General features: G+C 40.5%; 1 protein-coding gene across 8 annotated transcripts in view; it reads left to right on the forward strand.

Moving 5' to 3' along the window:
- The first annotated feature begins 280 nt into the window (after positions 1-280).
- The window catches only part of EVI5 (ecotropic viral integration site 5), an 80794-nt gene continuing 60633 nt past the window's right edge, over positions 281-20441 (forward strand). For 4 of the 8 annotated variants that reach the window (XR_011048695.1, XM_068406976.1, XM_068406978.1 and 1 more), the window contains exons 1-2: positions 12926-13151; positions 17284-17476. Coding sequence is in view for 7 of the 8 variants with exons in the window: in XM_068406976.1 (XP_068263077.1) it covers positions 13003-13151; positions 17284-17476 (342 nt within the window). In the remaining variant the exon portion in view is untranslated. Of the gene's footprint in view, positions 411-12921; positions 13152-17283; positions 17477-18597; positions 18756-18849; positions 18928-20441 lie in introns of those variants that run through there. The other 4 variants (XM_068406981.1, XM_068406983.1, XM_068406980.1 and 1 more) reach the window with 3 other exon arrangements.

The raw sequence follows: 20441 nt of genomic DNA on the forward strand, positions 1-20441 counted from the left end.
GGGCAGCTTGCTGCCCGGCTTCCCCGCACACGGGTAACGCACCGAGCGCGGAACGCCGCCGTGAACCAGGGGAGCCGCAGCTCCCTCGCCGGCAGGCCCGGCCCCCGGCCCCCGGCCCCCCGAAGCACGGCCGGGCCCGCTACCGGCGGCCGCCCGCCGCCCCTCGCCCCTCCTGGGCTCGCGGGTCTCCCCGCGGCGGGCAGCGGCTGTGGGGGCTCGGGGTGCCTCGCGCGGCGGCGGCTGCGCGCAGACTGCGCCTGCGCGCGGCGCGGGCAGGGACGTGGCCCGGCTGCCGGGGCCGGCGGAGCGCGGCGAGCCGCCGAGGGGAGCGGGGAGCCTCGCGGAGGCCGGCGGTGGGCTGCGGCGGACGCCGATGCTCTCACCTCCCTGCCGCGGGCAACGCTTCCAAGGTGAGGCGCGGCCGGGCCCGCGCCCCTGCCGCTGAGGGGCCGGGGGCGGTGCGCGGCCGGGCCTAGGCGGGGCGCGGCGACCCCGGCCGCGCCGTCCCGTCCCCTCCCGTCGGGCCACGGCCGGGCCGGGCAGTGGCGGGGCGTCGCCACCCCGCGGGCACCGCCGGCTGCCCCCGCCCAGCGCCCGCGGCCCGGGGCCCTCCCGCCGTGGTGGGCGGCGGAGCGGGGAAGCGGGCGGCGTCGCGCCGCTGCCGGGCAGGGAAAGCCCGCTTCCCTCCGCGGGGTTGGGGGTGAGGCCGCGGTACGCGGCCCTGCCGCCGGCTTGGCGGCTGCGGAGCCGGCGTGCCTCAGTCTACGGCGGCGGCTCGGCCGCCGCGGGGGCGCGAGTGGGTAGTTGGCAACTCGGTGATGGAAGTGCCCTGTGGCGCCAGCCGCGCATGGCGGTGGGGAGGGCTGTCGGCCCGGGGGAGGCTTAAGCGGGTCTGTCTGCAGAGGGTGGCCGCTTCCTTGGTGCTATGGAAGTAAAGTTAAACCAGGGCCCTGTGGGTGTCTCGTTCTTGAGAGAGAGAGAATTTTCAAGTGCTGCTTCGGAGATCGCGTTTACTGCCACCTCCTGCTGCAGCTGCATGAACGGGATTATATAATAAGGGTAAAAAGTCAATATTAATGTTCTGGCTACTTGTATGTATTCCAGCTGTAATTCCTAGTGTCGTTTGTCTGTAGTTCCATCTAATTCGTGCTAATTTTCAGCGTTGCTAATCAGTGCAATTTTGTAGCAAACGTGAAGTTGATATACCATTTTGAATTTCCAGCATGAGCTAGCATTAACGCTGACTGTATCAAAAACAGTGTTTCGTGTCAACCTGGGACATTTCTTTTTTTCGCCCCCAAAGATCACATACAAAAGATGCAGAAAGGAGGCAGATTCATACGGAGAAAAACTGACAATATGCAATATGTTTTACTTCTCTCGAAAAGTGTTTGTAAAAAGAATTCAAAACTCTCTTCCTATTTTTTTTAATTTGCTTCACTTCACATGCCTGAAGGAGAAGGTAGCTGGATCTTGTTTGTTTTCCTGGTAGATAGTATTAAAAAGTGTTTTGCATAAATGTGCCTGTTTATTTCTCTTCCCTTCTTTCAATGTGTGGCTTCTGCTTTGATCATGATTGCACAGCTCTATATTTACACTTATAAAGATTTAAGGCTTATTTTGAAATAGGTAGATGCGAATTCTTTTTCAGGTAAGGATGAGGAGAGGGAATAGAGATGGCCAGTGAAAAAGGAGCATGAGCAGGAGGAAAGCACTTAGTATTATGTACCAGCATTGCCTGAATTTGATAAACTGGGGTGAGAGCAGCTGTAGTGATTGTCCCTGAATGTCCACCCAGCCCAACAGTACCTCTGAGAGGAGTAGATATTTGGAGAAGAAAGTTTCAGCAGAAGCCCTACTTCTTCCTGGTATCTCTTCCTAGCATCCTGCAGGCTGAGGCTTAGGGACTTCCTGAGCTACAGCCTGGTGGTTTGGATTTTTTGGTTTGGTTTTGTGGTTTTTGTTTTGGTTTTTTTCCCCATTGCTCTTCATATGTTTGTCTTCTCTGGACTTGTTTGACTGCTTTTGAACACGAAGCAGGAGAGGGTTGGAGAGTGGAAGGGTTGAAATTGGGGTTCATGGAAAGGAAGAGATGGGAGAAAAGCCTTTCGAAGTTTATAAGTAGAGGAGGGGTGGGGGAAGTGACGTGCCTAAACAGTTACTGTCAGTTTGTTCTCTGGGTAGGACTGATAATAAATGGAGTAGTAATAAAAATTGGAAGAGAAGTCCTTTGTCAGTGAATTTTGGAAAACAAAATTGTTTACCTTACTAATTCAAGGTTCTAATATCACGATTTAGAAGGGGGAAAACATCTAAGTTGGGGTATGCATACCTAATATTATGTTTGCATTTTCTTACTCTTCTTGGTTTGTTTTCTTGTAGAAAAAAAAAACCAAACATTTGTAATGCTTAAGGAAGAGATATAGTAGAATTTCGTATTTTAGGTATCATTTTAAGTGTCAAATGCATAGTTTAAAAGAAAAATTTTTCTGGTAGTCTGAGAAAAGGAACAATAAAAAACCCCAAATCCTGACTTTATGAAGGTTGTTTTTTCAAACAACCTATATTTGCCTTGATTACATACTCAATTTACTTTTTCCCAAGACCCAATTAAAACAGTTATTATTTAGAAAAAAAAAAACAGCAAATAGTAAATATTATAGGAGTTTGTAGTTTTGAGTTGTTAGATATATTCTCTGAAGCTCTTGAATATCCATCACTTAAGTTTGTAGACAGCACACTGAATTAAAGCCTTATGTCTTCCGTATTTGTAACAACTAATATCATCTGTTGGTAAGCTTTTGATTCCTTTAAGTTGTGAATACTGTCTTGCTTTCGCTGTAGTCTTGTCTGCTTAAGTGTCTGTAGTTGAGGTGCGTCCTTTCCTTCTCCAGCAAGTGGTGACTGGAATAAATGGGTAGTGGGTTATTAATAGTGCAGGGGCTCTTGTCTTGCTTTGCTCATTTTATACGCAGTTGCACTGTGTTTTTGTTGTATGTATGTACGCAGAAACTGTATTCTCACAAGGTAGCAGCAGTGATTTAGTGAATAGTAGCTTTTCCTTAATTGCTTATAATATTGTTAAACTTTTTGTGAACTCTGGAAACTATTCAGTTAGCTATAAAGTGGTGTTTCAGGGAGGGCCTAGAGGAGTTGAGCCTGCTATAGGATTCAGGCAATGAAGAGTGGGATCTCCTTTTGGTCATGCTGGCAGGGATCATGCTGTGGTCTTTGTGTTATTTCAGACTGCATAACTGTGTATTTGGGGTTGAAGCACATTTGGGGTTGGGCTTTATTCTGGACAAAAAGTAAGATGGTGTGATAGAATGACTGGGGACACAACCTTTTTGTATTAAGTTTCCAACTTGGGAAGCAGCCAAAAGCCACCACCAAATATCTTTATTTTCTTTTGTCTGAACAAATTTTTCTGTCTCTGATGGGTTTTATTACCAAAATCTGTCATCTTGTCTGAGCTGTATTGTTTTGCAAGTAACTTCTGATTTATTTTTACTTCCAGAGTTTAATCCTTAAAAAAAAAAAAAACAACCCAAAAAAACCCCAAACTTAATGTTTTGGTAACAGGTTGTTATAATGTGTTCTGCTACGTGGTAAGCTATTGAACTTCTCAAACTCCTGACTTTTCTTATGCCCTACTGTCATGATTAAGTCTTAGTGATTCTTAGCATAGCATTAAATACCTGTTTGATGACATCATAACATATTGTTGATCTTTTTTTTAATTCAAAAAGTGTAATTATCTTGTGATGGTACAGAATTCTGACTCACCAGTATCTTATACTGTATTAATTATGTATCTTTTTCTTTGGTTTCATCAGACTGGCAGATGGGGCCAGTCTTTTAGTAGTGGATTGCTGTTGCCAGAAGTTGACTGTGCACTTGTAACTAAGAGGATGTTAGAAGAGTTTACTGTTATTTTTGTTATAGAAGGGTAAAACTACCAAATGTCGCTTAAAATGGGTGTCAAAAACTAGTAGCTAGCCAAAACCTAACATTTTAGACATGTACTGTCCACATCACTATGGGGAGTGACATTGCATAGAATAAGTTAATTTTACATCTCTCATTTTTCAGGTATATTTCTTGATTATATATATAGTTCAAACAGTGAACTACTTTGAGGCATAGTAAAAAGAGATTCCAACTTCCATGCTTTCTGAAACAGCAGAGCTAAAAACCAGTATTTATTAAGCAAAGTAATATTTTTTTCTCCCTTGGAATGCATTAGTGGTGGAATGTTATGCATTTGGCTGAAGCTTTAGTAAGTATTTCTCAGCCCTTTGGAAAAAGAATTGTGATCAGTCCTTCTAAAGACAAAATGACAGAGGTGAGTTAAAATTCCCTAATCAGACACTTACAGACCCATGATAGAATGGGTTTGGGATTTTTACATAATCTTTTTGGTGTCAGACTGGCACTAAAAATCATCTGTGTTTCATTGGTCTTCCTTGCCTTTTTCTACTAGTAGGTCTTTTTGAAAGAGGTAAATAGGCCCTTATTTCCAAATGAGAGTGTAAAGTCAGTGGTCAACTAATCAGAAAATAACTGGTTTTGTTTGATGATAAGTAGGTATGTCATCTCTCTGAAAAGCCATCTCCCTTTTCTTTAGTCAATAACTGAGGAAAATTAGTTTTCTCTAAGTGCTGTGCTCAGAAAAGGCTGCAGGATCACTGTTGCAGGCCTTAACAGCATGGAGGAAGACCCTTCTATAGGCACAAGAATGTGCTTGCTTCAAGTCACACTGTAAGTGCTTGTGAAGACAAGTCACGGATATACTGAGGAAATTGGTGGGCAAAATTAAACGTTACTGCAAGACCACAGATGTTGGCATGGGTTGTGTTAGAAGAATTGACTGTTGATGTATGCACTTGGGTTTAAATCTGCTATGTTTACTGAACAGCTTAGACAACTTTCCTATGTGGAAATTACTAAATTGGTCACACTTCTCACTTCTAAAACTTTTGCCTTTTATTTCTTGTTCTCTGTCAGCAGCTGCAGGTTGCAGTGAATTTGTAGCTCACAAGTAAAGCTGGTTATCAGCTGGTCATTTAGAAACTGGTTTACTCTCTTGAATTTGGGTGTAATTGATAGAAAGTTGACCTTTTAGCTGATCATTTAAAGGAAAGAAGAGTAATATCCTGAAGGTAGGCTCTCCCCAACCTCTGTCACCTGATTGGTTTGGAATTCTAGTGAGTAATAAAGTTTCCAGTGTTACCATATTCCATACGGCCATGCTTATGTTCCTCCATTTCATACATTTCTTTGGAAAGGGAACCATGCACAACTTGGTAAATGGGAGATGAGCATTTTGGGTCTAGCCTGTAGATTGTGGTGTAAGTTTATCTAATCTCTGTAAACAAGGAGAATTACACCTAGAAAATACTTCAGCCGCTAGTACATAAAAACAAATGTTGCATGGGATGGTGTGTTTTCATGTTGTCAGATATTGGATCCTTTTAAACTTACCAATTTAACTCTGCAAATTTTGTGTACTTTTTTAATGAAGAGTTGTATTAAAAACATTGATTTTAATTAAGGCTCATTGAACATTTAAAAATACGACTTAGTTGTTTCTCACTTCTAAAATATGGACCTGAGGCTTTAGTATATTTAACTGCCTTCATATACTTTGGTTTTGCCCTAATGTACTTTAGATGCTAGTTCTGGCTCCTTTCCAGGAGGAAGTTGGCTAAAAGTAACATTAAGGAAGCTAGGCTTTGGGGAATGAGTAGGAGAGTAAAAATTGTAGAAAGGAGCTTTAATGATAAACAGATGTGTCCTGCAGTGTGTGTTACTTTTTTGTAAATGCCTGATGATACTTAACTCCAGTGAAATGATTGAGTTCCATTTTATTGAAAAGAAAAAAAAATCTTCCCATCTAGTGTAGAAACAAACTGACTTTGCAGTTGTTCTTTATTTTAGCTGATTAATCTGATTCTTCCCTGTTTTGTGAGCCAAGGGGATGGTCCTTCAAGTATATGTGTGTGTAACTTGGCATGCTGAACTTCAGATACAAAGATGTTTTCCAAACCGAGGTCTAAGAGAACAAAGAAACAAAGGAAGTTCCCTGTTAAAGGTTTTTTACTGTAGTCCTTCAGTATTTTCTCTTGCAGCTCTGAGGAGCTCTCAGCTATCTTTTGTACAAAAGCAGTGTATCTGATTCTGATTCTTTTCCCCTTGAAAGAAAGTCTCGATGGTTTCCTGAGGGTTGTTACCTTCCTATGTGAGATTTGAAACTTGTTTGATAAAGGACCATCTCTAGATGGACAGGAGATAGTGTCTGCAAAAGCACAGTGGTTTGTCTTCTCAGCTAGCGTACTGGGACAATGCTTGACAGGTTGTGAACCACACTGCACTTCAGAGGTGATGAAAAACCTGGAATTGTTCTTGGAAATAAATAGAATTCAGTGCAATTTGGTCAGTGATTGAAATGTTGTTCATGTGACTTTGAGCAGTGGTTTTGGCCTTTAGTGGATCACTACAACATTTCTAAGGAAGTAGAAATGTTACTAATGTTACATCTTATGTATTAGGTTGTTATGTTGTGTATGTTCAAGGTTCTTTCAAAGGTTTCGGGACCATCAAAACTGCAGCACGTGAGAGTGAAGACAGCTTTTAATGAATGTGTATTTACTAAATGATACTACAGAAAGCTTTCTGATAGCTTAATATGTTAGACTGCTTTATTCTTTATATCAGGAAGACTTGGAGAGCTAGTGAATATCAAGTGAAATGGAAGCTGGTGAATGCTAGCTGTGATATTCCTGACCATTGTTATATACAATATACATGATATTACAAGAAAAATCAGCAATATGAGAGTAAATCAGGACTCTTTCCTCAGACTTCAGCAGAAGTCAGTTACATGAATTTGTAGTGTACAAGATATAGATGAAGCTTATAGTGAAACCATGTTTGAGAGCTAAATTAGGATTTTAGCTTGTCAGGAAGCATGATAACAGGCTGAGTCACCAGCTGCCTCTCCTGCATATGTCATTGACTGAGTCAGTTTGATTTATTCTTCAGAAATTAGAATGTTATTAACTTTTTTGAAGCAAGCAGGAGACTGGGTCCATGGAATGCTATATTACTGGCTTGAAAACCACATATATAATTTCAACCCCAATTATGTGAGACTTCTTTTTATATGTAGAATAGTATGAGGATTACTTCCTATATTCTGGATGTTCTCATTTCTTTCTCTTTTCAGGAAGAGAACAAAGAGTACAGAGCATATAATATATACAGTAGTGTTTGTGTAAGGCTTCCAGTTATTTTTACTTTGTCATATGGTAAGAATAGTTGAGACAGTATTTTGGGTAATCAAGATATCTAATTTTAGTACAGATTTTCCTCAGGGAAATGCAGAATATAGGTATTAAGCTAATTCAGTGTATACAGTGAAATACCCTTTTAAAAGAAATCTAAATAGACTTTTTTAGAGAAAAAAATATTGTCTGTCTGGCAAATGCAAAAATATGTGGTGGTAACATTTCTGAGCTTACTGTAAGGCGCTGCACAATACCTTGGGGTTCTCAGGAAAGGGATTTATATAATTGTTGTAACATGGGATGCTGCAGTCTGCCTTCAGCTAGCCTTACTTAAAATATTTCATGTGCTGCTCCACTGCAGTGTTCCTCTGAGTAACTCAAAAATCTAAACAGAGTGTTGTACTTCCTCTTGGTAATAAAGCGCTGTAATTAGCAGCTAATTAAAGATACTAAACAAAGTTGAGATACTGAATTTTATGTATTTTAATTGGCATATATAAACTGCACATCAATGTGTTGTGTATAATATCAATATAAACACTTATTATCTTTGCAGTAGCTTAAAGTACACAGCAGACAGGTCTGCGCCTTGCCTGATGACTGGCCGGATGGGTGAGAATTGCTGGTAGTTCTGTTTTGCTCACTGGAAACTGCAGCAGAGTAGAAAGCCTTTAGTAATTAAGTCTTGTCCCCCACATCTTTTTAAAGATCAGTGTTTTAAAACTCAAAATTCACATGTTTGTTTAGGAGATAGCTACATGGTCTTAGGCAGGCAGATGCAAACAAACTCTTCCTGTGCTGTTGGTCTGTTGGCAAACTGAGAGCAGTGTAGCTGTTAACATGGCTTGGAGCCTGAATGAGTATACCTGGTTTGGAGCTGGATGGTGCCTGCTTGGTTCCCTGTGTACCCCTGCCTGCTTGTCTCCAGACCTGGCCATCTTCTGTGGGAAGTGCTGGTGTCCCCGGGAGTGGGCAGGGAGCAGCATTTGAGTTCAAAGTCTGATTAATTGGCAGGTTCTTGAGTGAGACCCCTTTGGGGCAAAAAGCACGTTTTAAAATGGTTTGACTCTGGTTTTGGTCACACATTAATAATAATTAATAAAGCACCATCCTGATGGTGCTCTCAATGATTTGGCATGCTTCCCAGGCAATGTAGGTTACCTTTTGTACTCTTCAAATGTAACTTGAATTTCAGCATCTGAAAAGTGCGAGGAGTAAGAAGGAAACCGATTCTCTCTGCATAGTTGAAAAACTGGCTGAGGTGAGCTGAGCTGTTAACTGGGGGCTTCCAGCCAGAGCCGGTTAGCCGAAGGGATGGAGAGCTGGCATAGACCTGGTAAGGGCTGGGGCTTAGGGAGCAGAGGCTGGGCTGGAGCTGCCTGCGGTACCCGGTGTAGCACAGGAGGGCGCCAGGTAGAGCAGCTGTACAAGTGCGAGTGCTTCAGCGGTGAGGTAAGGCCGAGCAGAGTGGAAGCAGCACAGGTGTATACGCATAGAGAAGATGGTGGCAAAGGCAAAAGTCCTGTCGCATAGACTTATCACTGTGACCTAGCTAAGATTTCGGGACAGGCACTGTGGTGTGTCTGGCTGTCCTTCTTACTGCTACAAACAGCTGAGCGTGTGACTATGATCTCTTTTACACAGTAATCAAGAGCAGCAAAGTGAAGGACACTTCATAACTGCAGAGCATTATTGTTGTAGCCAAAAGGGAGACGCTGCTGTAGGCTTGCAGAAGTATCACTGGTTAAATAATAACCAGTTTTTTAAAAGAAACATTTGTTTAGGAAAGCCTTGAGGAGACTGTCAAAAATAGAAAGAAAAAATTAAAGGTTTAACGATACTGGCTTTCTTGAGTCTTTCCAGAATGCTGTATTAAACGAAATCCCATCTCTAAAGCAGGGAGGTGTTAAAACAAACGCTCATCCAGATTTTCCTGTGTTTCCTGGAGTTGGTGATACCCAGTGAAAGTATCTGCCATCATTCATACTGAATTTATTCTCATTGGTGTAATTAAAAGCAGAAGGACTAATTTCAACAACTTGATAGCTCTGTGAGTTTTAATTGGGGAGCCCCAGTTTCTCTGAAGGGGCTAGAGTGAAACCTTCAGCTCTTTCCTTTGCGCTGCCAGGCGAAAGAGGTGCGTATCTCTTGGGAGTCAGTAGGATTCATTTCTGTGCTATGTATACGTATTGTCTTAGTAGTGGGACACGGATTTCTTGTTGCAGGGATTGTCAGCAGGAAGGTGGGAAGTAGCAGTGGTCTGTGGTTTAGTGATGGGTAAGTACAGCTACCCTGTTAGATTGAATGGTGTACGCAGAGCTGAAAAGCTTGCAACACATAGCAGGGATTTTCATTCTTTATTAAGAGATGGGTAAAGAGTTGGCAGGGCAAGCGTAGGAGCACTGTGTGCGTGTTGATAGGAATGCTGGTGTGTTGCTCCTAAAAGGTTTTCTCATTTTCAAATTCCAGTGACCTGTTTTCTGGAAGGCCTTAAGTCACTTGTTAAAGAATAACTCTATGAAATCTTCTGTCACTGAATACAAATTTTGAAATTAACATAGATGAAATGAAGAAATATTAAAATCCTGTTACTCTGCCCTATTTAGGGAAAGGGATAATGAACTGATAGCTAAATGCCTTCATGTCCAGGTCCAGGAGTCTACACTGTTGCTGACAATTTGAGAGCTGGCTTTAGATTTTTAGGAAACCCTGGAAAAGCCTGGCAAAAGGGGTGTAGGTTTGACTAGTTACCTATTATATCACGATTTTTTTTTCTTAAATTAGCTTGGCCCTGGATGACTGCCGTACTGTTTTCCCCAAACGAATTCTTCATGTGTTTTTGATACAAACTTCACTGTGAGCCTTTTGATCTTCAAACATTTGCTCTTTGCAACTGTGCATTTTGCTTGTTACAGGAGTTAATGCTTTCAGACCAGGAATTTTTTTGGTACTAATTCTCTGAACACATTCTAATGAAACTCTGAACTGCTTTGAGAAACAGGAGTATTGTTAGACCCATTGTTCTCATTTAAGTGCTGTCTTGCATGGTTTTCTTGGCCATACTTTTTCTTAGTATTCTTCACATAATTGGTGAAATCTACAAACCTTTGCAGGCCTAGGGATGTGTTGGTGAATGAATGTTAGTAAGATTCCAGATTTCTGTCCCCCACCCCACCTTCTGCTTTCAGCTGTCTTAACGTGGAGTATGAGCCTCATAATGCATAAGCCAGGCTCAGCTTGGATTTACTTTTTCACCGTAAGTCTTCCTAGTTACTTTACTTTGTAAAGGGACAAAAATTAATTGTATACTTTCTCTTCCTGTTTCTGTCACATAGGGTATTACTCAAAGTCACTGCTTTTCTAATATTTCTACGTAAGATTCTTAGAATGGGCGACTCTTAAAACCTGCTGCGTGTGGCAGTCATGTGTGCTGTGTTCTTAAGACTGGCCCTGTTTCTGCCAGCATGTATTTTTGGAATAGTTGCATTACTTGTCATATTTTAAGCAGTTTAAAGCCTTTAAGAAAATAATCAGTCTTAAGTGGGATGTAGGAGTTACCTTTATCATAATGCTATTTTATTCAAAGTGAAACAGCAATAACTTATTCTTTCATAGCAGTAGAGAATAAAGGATATTGACTGAGTGAAATATTAATGCATGTATTAAACTTAAGATTTTGAAACCTCTAGCAATTTTTATTCCTTTCATGTATAAAAGATGGTGTCAAGTGCTAGTACTGGAAGTGATTTTTTCAAAGATTATCTTTAAAAGATCATGTATTGTTTTTTTTTAAAAAACATTGATATACCTGAGCTTTTCTGACCATGAGTGACATAAGCAGCCAACTGGAACCTTTCTGATGCTTAGGTTGGGACCTTACTATTCCTGCCTGTGGTTTGTATCCCCACAACTGAACATGTCTAGCAAAATCTGTTACTGTTTCCAGAATGAATGTTAAACATATGGAAATTGAAAACCTTTTTGCAGTCCTCTAGGAGAGCTCTTAAGTATCATATTGCTGGTGGAGAGGAAGTGGGGAGATTGAGTACCAGTGTTTTGTGTTTGGTCTGTAGTGTTCCTCTTGTTTTCTGAAAGCATTCAGTGTGTCTTCCTTTTGATATGACGTGAAAATAAAATACTGTTGGATTTGATTCACAAAAGTTTATTGTAGCATTGTATCTAAATAACAGCTTCTGCTTTAGCAACCAGTCACTCAGTCTGTATACTGTGCTTCAGATAAATACACAGTGTGCTGAGATGGAGTTAATTTTCCAGTTGAAATTCTGCTTTAATTAACGTCTATTAGAGGACCTATTAGGTAAAGTGTTTTTTTTTCCTGTAGCTCAGTGTCTTTAATATCTTAGCAGTTATTGTGCAGGCTATACTGCAGAATTGTTTGTGACAACCATTGACTTCCCAGTGTTTTGAGGAAGTTGGCAAAGATCAAAATAAATAGTCACCAGCAGCACTGCTTCAAAGGAAGTTCCTCTTCCACCTTGGTTTTGAAAAGTTCTAACCTTTCACTAGGCAGCTAGCTCTTTAAGGTGCTTCTAGGTTTTCTCTGAGTTTGGCCAGGGGAGGAATTGAACTCTGTTGTGAATCGGTGCAGGTCACAGCCTCTTACATTTTCAGTTGCTAAAGGAAGCTCTAGTGAGGGGTTCATTATAAAATCCCTCCCGGGCTGCTGTTCTTTCTTCTCTAGTGATCAGTGACTCTGTTAGGCTGCATTACCCCATAACACTGGTCAAGAAGTAGCAGCAGATTATGATCAGCCCCAATTAACCTCCTCATTCCTGGACCTGTATTTTCCGTGCCTGTCTGGTCAGAGCTCCCTTCTGCTCTAATAGCACCTCTCGCTTTTTGTCCAGGACCCCTCTCAAACCCCAGGATCGTCCAGGCACTGGCAGTGGGATCAGGGGTCAAGGACACTTGGTATAGGAGTGACCTGAAGACAAAGTGAGGAAGGAAAAAAGCTGGCAGCATGAGGCCTTTAATGTGAGAGGTTCGGGAGCTGCTGTAGGTTCATGGGCATAAATTTTTTGTGACCGTTTTCTGCATGCTGGCAGGCAGATACTAGAGGATCCCTTGCTTTGGTGTAGATTACAAATGTGGTGCCGCTGCTCCTCTGTCCTGCCACTGTAGGGGTTAACGAAGGTGAGCAGTGGGTGGTCTGGAGTGTTTACACTGATATATACTTGTACTGCTCCAGTGTCCATCAGTAACGTAGTTGACTGTTTCTGTATCTGTTTTTCTACAGTTTCTGTGCCATTATTATCTTATCAAGATGTTTTAAAATAAGCTTTTATTTCTATTTATTTTTGGAATGGGAAGTCTGAGCTGATCCTGGATCCTGTGGTATTTCTGTACTGCAGAAATGAGCTCTGTGAGTATATGTCAGGAATTCCTCTGCGTCTGTGGATTAGCAGCATACTTGCATGTTACTACTTCTGTAATTGTATTGCTGTTGATGCTTGTGTTGCTTCTGACAGCCTTGGGTGTTCTGGAGAAATAATCCCAATGTCACTTCATGCGTATTGTATATTTTTTCTTTTTCCTCTCATGAGTGACAGCAGGTTTATGGAAAAAAGTATTTAAAAAAGACAACTATTGCATCCTCTTTTTGTCATCACAGGTGGCGACAGACAAGGTTGCAGGAAAGCTGAGGTCTACTCTCTCATGGGTGAAGAACACTGTATCGCACACCGTCAGTCAAATGGCCAGTCAGGTGGCAAGTCCATCTGCCTCGTTACACACTACATCCTCCTCTACCACTCTGTCTACACCTGCGTTATCACCATCCTCACCAGCACAGCTGAGTCCAGATGACTTAGAATTACTCGCTAAGCTTGAGGAACAGAACAGGTGAATGGAAAACCTTTTGGTCTTCAAAGTATAGTAATGAGACTAAAATTGGTTTATTGCAATTCCAGCATAGAGGCTGTTAAAGGGGGCTAGGTAAAACTTCATGGCACATTTCAATTTCAAGGCCCCAAGGTTTAAGCACTTGGATTTTTGTGCTGCCGTTTTTAAAAGTTCTTTTTTTGTGGAACTCTAAAAGGTGTTTCTCTCCTGGTTTTACAGGAGTGTTTATAGCTGCCTCTGATCCTGAGAATTTACACTGGAGCCGTGTGATTTTTAGTGTCCAATTTCATAGAATCATCTAGGTTGGAAAAGACCTTTAAGATCAAGTCCAACCATATTTAAAATAGAGTATCTCAGGGATGAAACTTCCATATAACCTTCTCACCTTCTTAGAGAAAAACTATAATTTGTATTAGCTTTTTGAAATGTTAAAGATTTCTGAATTCCATTTTCTCTATTTTTTTCCCACTTTTACTGAGTTCTTGCTTTCCACTATATAACCTGCTCTCTTCAGAGATGGAACAGTGTTCAGACATCTTTATTTACAAGAAATAGTAGATGCATCCTGCTGTTATGCTAGTGGCGGCAGATGTATCATGTCTTAATTTCATAAAAAGTAAATTCCTAATCAGTCTTTTCTGTTCATCCTGGCTTTTCTTTTGTATAGTAAGCAACTGCTTTCTTGGCAGCCTTTCCCTGAGTGTGGATTTATCTGCACCATCTACAGTTCAAGATTAAACTTTCAGTTGGATCAGTTGCTCTTGACATGCACAGTGATTGCAAATCTGCAGTCTCACTAGGAAATAAAACTGGACTGTATGATTTCTTAATGTCGGATTTCCAGAACCCGTACTTATTTGCACTCTCGAGGCAGGACTTTAAAGTCATCTGACCTCTTGCAAAATTTGGTTGTATTTGACAAGTGTGCTTCAGTAGTTCATGAGAGGTTGAGTTTAAAGGAGAATTTGAGCTCCAGATAGATTTTAGGCTCATCAGACAGCTGCAGGGCTTTGATACCTACTGAAGACTGCTATCCCTTTTGTTGTAGCGAAGCACAGAGTTTGATAGTTTAGCTCAAACTAGCTTCTGTTCCAGCCTCTGCGAGCACGCTGGGCTTTGCACTGGGGCAGCTGAGGAACTCGTGTTTTTTTTACTCTGCTGATTCAGTTATGAGGGTAGTAACTTTCAGTAGAGGAAAAGAGTAACTGGGAGGAGGAAGGGCTAATGCCATTGTCACCTGGCATATCTTCTCTCATGTTGGCATTCTGCAGCCTAATAGCGATACAATGTACGGGGAATTTGTTATATGTGTCTAGTTCTTGACTGAGAATGGAAGGCAGCTTCTGGAATCACATACGTGATTTTTGCTATGCTAGTAGCAAATGAAAATTTATCAAAAGAAGAAAAAGAGAGTGCTTTTAAGAAAGCTAATTTGCATTTAATCTGAGGCATTCAGCTCTGTTCACAACTAAGTGACTAACTTTTATTTGAAAAGCAGTCATATCTGTTCTTTGGACTGCTTATCTCTGTGAGAGCGTAATGTCTTTACATGTAGAGTCATCTCATTAAGCCCTGTGGTTAAACTAGTTTGTGTGTTGAAAGAAGAATGTGAGCTTGGGCTTGCCAGCCTTTCTTTTTCAAGTTGTCTTTCTTCATTCAGTAAATAAGATAGCAAATCTGGTCTGGTTTTATTTAATTTTAGCCAGACCTGTTCAATCCCACAGTAGTCTTCTGTGTGAATTCGAATTAGAGGCTATCCTGTCAAGTGTACCTTTTCTCCTGAGATACAACACTTCAATACAGAAATTTGATGCTCTTATTATGCTGGGTGCACCATAGTTTCAGAACAGTTTGAATCTGCATTTTAGCACAGTGGCACTTTGTTGACAAGGAATTGTACTCTGAACACAGGGAACTATTCTTCTTTCTTCTTGCTGGAAGAATTGCTGCTGATGGAGATTTTTTAAAGGTTTCCTTTTCATTCCTGACTTTTATGTCAATAGTGTCAAGGACACTACGAATTAGTTAAACAGGTAGAAATGGAAAGAGCTCAAATTGTATCAGGCTATGTCTTGTAGCATTCTGTAATCCAATTATACTGAAAGTCCCCCCAGAACGATGAGGTAGCTCAGTCCAGAGTCCTGGTGGAGCTATTTGGCATTAGTAAATCATTTATAAAAGTTTTAGGTGAAAGAAAGCAGTGACTAAACGCTACAGAGCTCACTACTTACTGTAAAAAGAACTTCCCGTTTTCAAATCTAAGGACAATGAGTTTATCCAGGTAAGGTCAAATTACAGAAACTTAGCATAACTTCTAGAGAAAGCTGTGAAAACTGAAAGTTACTAGTGAGAGCCTTATTTTTATAATCTTAATGTTTATTCTGTGCTTGTGTGATTACTTTGAATTTGATCTTTGGGCACTGTCTCAGATTGAGAGGAGGAGTTCCAAACTGTAGATTTTCATTATGGATCAGTATAGACTGGGTTTCTAAACATTAAAAATGGATTTTTTTTTTATTTTTTTCCTCAAAACAAGATTTTCTGCCTTCTCTTAATATGGACTAAATTAAAATTGGTCTTGAAAAAGCTTGATTTCCACCCCCTGCCCCCCCCCCCCCCCCCCAGGCACTACTATTTAACCCTTTTCCAAACAAAATACTGTTGCAGAGACTGTACTTGTCTTCATGAATTACATTATTTTTTTCCCTAACTTCTGTAAACACCAGTAGGTGAAAGCAGGGAACAGGGAAAGCTGGCATAAATCTCTGTCGTAGCAGAGAGCTTAAACATTGTAGGTATGCTGAGACTTTTGTACAATCTCAGGTACAATATAACTCAGGTTATAATTTATTAAATATTGAAAACCTAACCTGATCTTGATGAAATGCTGGGCGGTGGGGAGATGTTAGCTTTTGTGCAGGTGCATTGAGAAATTACTAAGCCAGATCACTCTGATTTACAGATGTTGGAATTCTTGGAAATTAAAGCACAAATGAAACTCCTGATATAGCAAAACACTTTTTCAGGTTAGTCTGAATTCCTGCTCTTACCTAACATGTGGTCTAAAAAATTTCCCCCTGCTTATGGGGCTCCATATTAGTTGAGGATAACCAAAGCATGCCTTTTGGCCCAGAGTCCCCAGTTCCTTGCAAAATTGATGGCCATAGCAACCAGCTAACAGGGAAGTGTCTTCAGCAACTTGTCCACCACTTGGCATATCTTTATGTACACCTTGCTCCCTGATAACCCCAGAGGGTCTCACATCTGAACTCCAGGCTTTAATTATGCATTCATGAGCTGTAGTAACCACTTGTGTTGCCTGATCCTCATTCTTTAGATCTGAGATTTTTCCCATGCATTTCTAAAACACCATGTTGGTTTGTGAACAGTTGTCAGCAAATGTCAGGTGTTTTAAAATTGCTCCAGGTTTTAATTATTCTGTCTGCATTTACACTGTCAATTAAAAAAAAAGTGTAATCAAGTAGACTTCTAGGAGGCTAATCTTTTGTCTTTTCTTGAAAATTACTGTCTCTTTTGCAGCACTTTAACATTTGACACTATCATTAAGGATATTTAACTTCCTTATGTTCTCTTTGTCAGTCCAATGCACAACAGCTGTGGGTTTTTTGTTGCTAGTAAAATCACATTGCTCTTGCTGGTACTTATGCCGCAAAACAAAATCTGCACATCTTCCCTGTAGGGCTATTGATCTCCAATTGATGAATGTGGAAAAGAGCATTGGACTTGCAGTGCTTCTGTACTTTCTCTAGTTTGTTATCTTTATGTGTTAAGATCTAGTTCACGAGACCGCAAAACGCTTGTATTAAAATCTCACTTCTCTTAGTGCTGTTGATGCATGATGTGACATTTTTATCCCTTTCTTAAATGGCTGCAATGTGAGCAGTGCTTCTGTCTGCAGAATTACTTGAGATCTCAAGAAGAAACAGTAACATTGACCAGTTCTTCTTTTCAAATTTAGTACAAATGGATGTTGGAAAAACTGTTCCACTGAACCTTTGGGTGCATTCTTTTGTAAAGAGGTTGGAAGAATGGACTTCTGAACAAACAATTAATAGTGTGGTCCTGTGATTAGAAGAGCTTCAATTTGGTTTTTTGTGTGCTTTCTTTGCAGACTCTTGGAAACAGACAGCAAATCCTTGCGATCAGTAAATGGGTCAAGAAGAAATAGTGGATCTTCTCTTGTATCTAGTTCATCAGCTTCTAGCAATCTCAGCCATCTTGAAGAAGACTCATGGATCCTGTGGGGGAGAATTGTGAATGAATGGGAAGATGTACGGAAAAAGAAAGAAAAGCAAGTTAAGGTAGTAGTAAAGACACTTTTTTAGGATATATTTGTAATGTGATATAAGTGATACTGTTTTATCTTCCTGTTGGCCTTGTTTTTTTTAATAAATATGTAATGGAAGCTTCCAGTTGAATCTTCTTCCATCCCTAAGCCTTAGTGCTTCCTGTGTAACTGTTACCAGACTTTGGTAACAGTTTTGCCAAGCAAATGTCTCTTATTCAAAACTAGGTGCATGTACTGTATCTTGAATACCAAAGCTTTCAGTCTCCCTCTAATGAGAGATTCCCATGAACACAGGCTTCATGTTTCCAAAATGGAATTACTGAAAACCCACTTAAGGGCATCTGATGGCTGGATGCGATGACTGTTTTCCCACTGAGCAGCTGTCTTTTTAAAGCATTCTTGTTAGAAGAGCTGATAATTCTACTGCAAGAGGCTCTGATGAGTTTAGTTTTTTGTGCATGCCAAGTGTGTTGGCTCCAGGGATGACCTTAAGCAGAAGAACACGTAGTTTTTTAAATTCCGAGGGGATCGGACAAACTTTGAGCAGTGTGTGTCCAGGCTGGGTTAGTCGTGGGCACGTACAGAGTGGCATTCAATTATACTTTAAATTCAAACTAAAAAGTATCTAGGGCATTTGAGCATATCCATGCTTCAAAGGCAGCAAGTACAGCAGCGTGGGATTTTTTGTTTGTAGGCAAGTCTGTTCTGCTTTAGTTCTTTATTGACTCTAGTCTGTAGTTTTATGTGCAGAATACAAATTTCAGGGTCTTTTGAGCAGTTTGAAATGTGTGTGTATGAATAGGTTGTGGGAAGGCAGAACAATGGGCTAAAGTAAAGTATCTTTTATGTGAAGCAGTTATGAAGAGAGAAAATTACTTGAGAGAGGAAACAAGGGAAGAAAATGAATTCAGGACTTCCTGCTTGCATAGGGAAAACAGTTTCTGGACAGGTGTTCCCGAAAGACTGTGAAAAGAAGGGCACATGAACCTGGCAAGAGAAAGCAGAAGTGAGATGGTAATAAGTAGATATGGTTGGATAGAGTTCATTTGAACTGCCTGCATTTGAACATTTTCAAGTGTCACAAGTGTCACTTGTTTTTTACAGCTGGCCAAGTATAATTTGGGGAGTATTTGACTAACTTTCAGTAAATATCTAATTATATTGCTAGTGAGTTTTCCTTTGCTGGTTAAATAATTCTCAATATTTTTTTGTTTGTCGAAAGTCAGCCTAAACTGTGTCATTCTGCATTTACGATGGAACACCAGGACATCCATACCTATTTCCTGATTGTGCCAGTAGGTACAGCTGTAAAAGCTGGTCTTAAGTTTCTAGGTATCTGGTAAGTTTTTTAAGTTTTAGACATAGGTGTATATATACCTTCCTGCACAGGTGATGTTTTCTATCCTTATGTCTTCTGATCCACTTCAGAACTCGCTTCCTGTTCATGGAGGGATTCTGAAGGATGACGTAAGTCCTGCCTTTCAGTGTGCATAATACTGTGTAGAATAGCACCATTTTAGTGCTGCTTAGTAGGTGTGTTTTCCTGCCATTTCTTTAGGATTCTCAGAGGGATTAACCCTGTTATTCTGTCAAGCAGGTCCATGGTAACTTAAAGCAAGAAACCACTTGCTAATGCTTCATTATTGGCAGCCCTGGAGGCTTTAGGATGACTGATCTGCAGTCTGGTAGTGTGTTGTTGACAAATGATAGCTAGAGACAGATGTGGAAAGCTGATGTGTTAGGGTGGTTGTCTTGGAGTTGGAAATCTTTTCTGAAATAACACAGGGCATCGTAGTTGTGTCGTAGATGGGACAAATAGTTGGAATGACATTACTAGGGTGGTTCTGAAGAAGGCTGGAGATTGTAGGTATAATAGAAAATTGAGGTCAGTGATGCAAAACTCCTGCAGTGGAGTTCAAGCTTAGCAAAAACAAAACTTGAAAGCAGGAGTCTCTTTAAAAGTTATCACTGTTGCGTTCATTAATCTTAGTTTGGAGAAGTAGGAGAGAGATTTGGAAAGAACAGGAGAAAGAGGATGCTTTGCAGAACAGGAGATTACTGTTGCTTCAGAATAAATACTGGTGAAAGAAACTATCCTTTAGGAGACAGAATGCTTGATAACAGTTCTTAAGGTACAAAAAATTATTAAAGGAACACTCTTGTCTTGAAGAGACGATCTTCTAGGTCAGACTGATCCAAGTTGCAGAAAGTACCACGAAGACAGTCTGTAAACTTCCTGACTTATACTTTTTTTTCTCAGTTTTCAGATCAAGCAACAAGACTACTTTCTGCTTGTGCTTTCTGAAAAGACAAGTACCAGGTTCTTGGATCTGTTGATCTGGGAAGGTTTGAATTGTGTAATACCTAGATGATTTTTTTTCAGGGAAGATAAAGTAAATTCAGTAGCTGTAAATGTAATGCTTTCTTGGTCCAGTGTCTGAACCTACATTTGAATACTTTCTTAAAAGAGAACTTGGAAATACTGGCACACCAGAGAAATTAGAAACAACTTGTTAAGTTTGTCAAATGACTTCTGTGCCATACTTACTGTTGCAGTTGGCTGTGCTGCAGTTATTTCCACTTTTTATCATTTACCTGTCTTGGAAATAATTTTTAATTGGTGATTTCTTATTTCTCAATCACTACAAATGTAATTAAGGATGTTACCTTCAGTAATCTTTTGTGAAATATAAAAATAACTGTATTAAATTCTGGCTCATGGGAGTTCTTGTTTAAAATTACTTGAATATTCCATTTTTGAAGTAGCTGACTATGAATAGAGGACTACTTCATTAGCTAATTTAGCCACTAAAAATGATTGACTCTGCTTGCTTTTGTTAGCTGACAATCTATTAGGCTAAAATTGAGGTTTACGCATCATAAACTATACGATTGGTTTGTATCTGAAGTTGTGAGGAACTTAATATGCTGAAGTGTTTTGTTCTTCAGGCTGATGTTTATATTTTCAGGAAATATAAATG

The sequence above is a fragment of the Nyctibius grandis genome, chromosome 8 (assembly GCF_013368605.1).
Source record: "Nyctibius grandis isolate bNycGra1 chromosome 8, bNycGra1.pri, whole genome shotgun sequence".
In the NCBI taxonomy this organism is placed as follows: domain Eukaryota; kingdom Metazoa; phylum Chordata; class Aves; order Nyctibiiformes; family Nyctibiidae; genus Nyctibius; species Nyctibius grandis.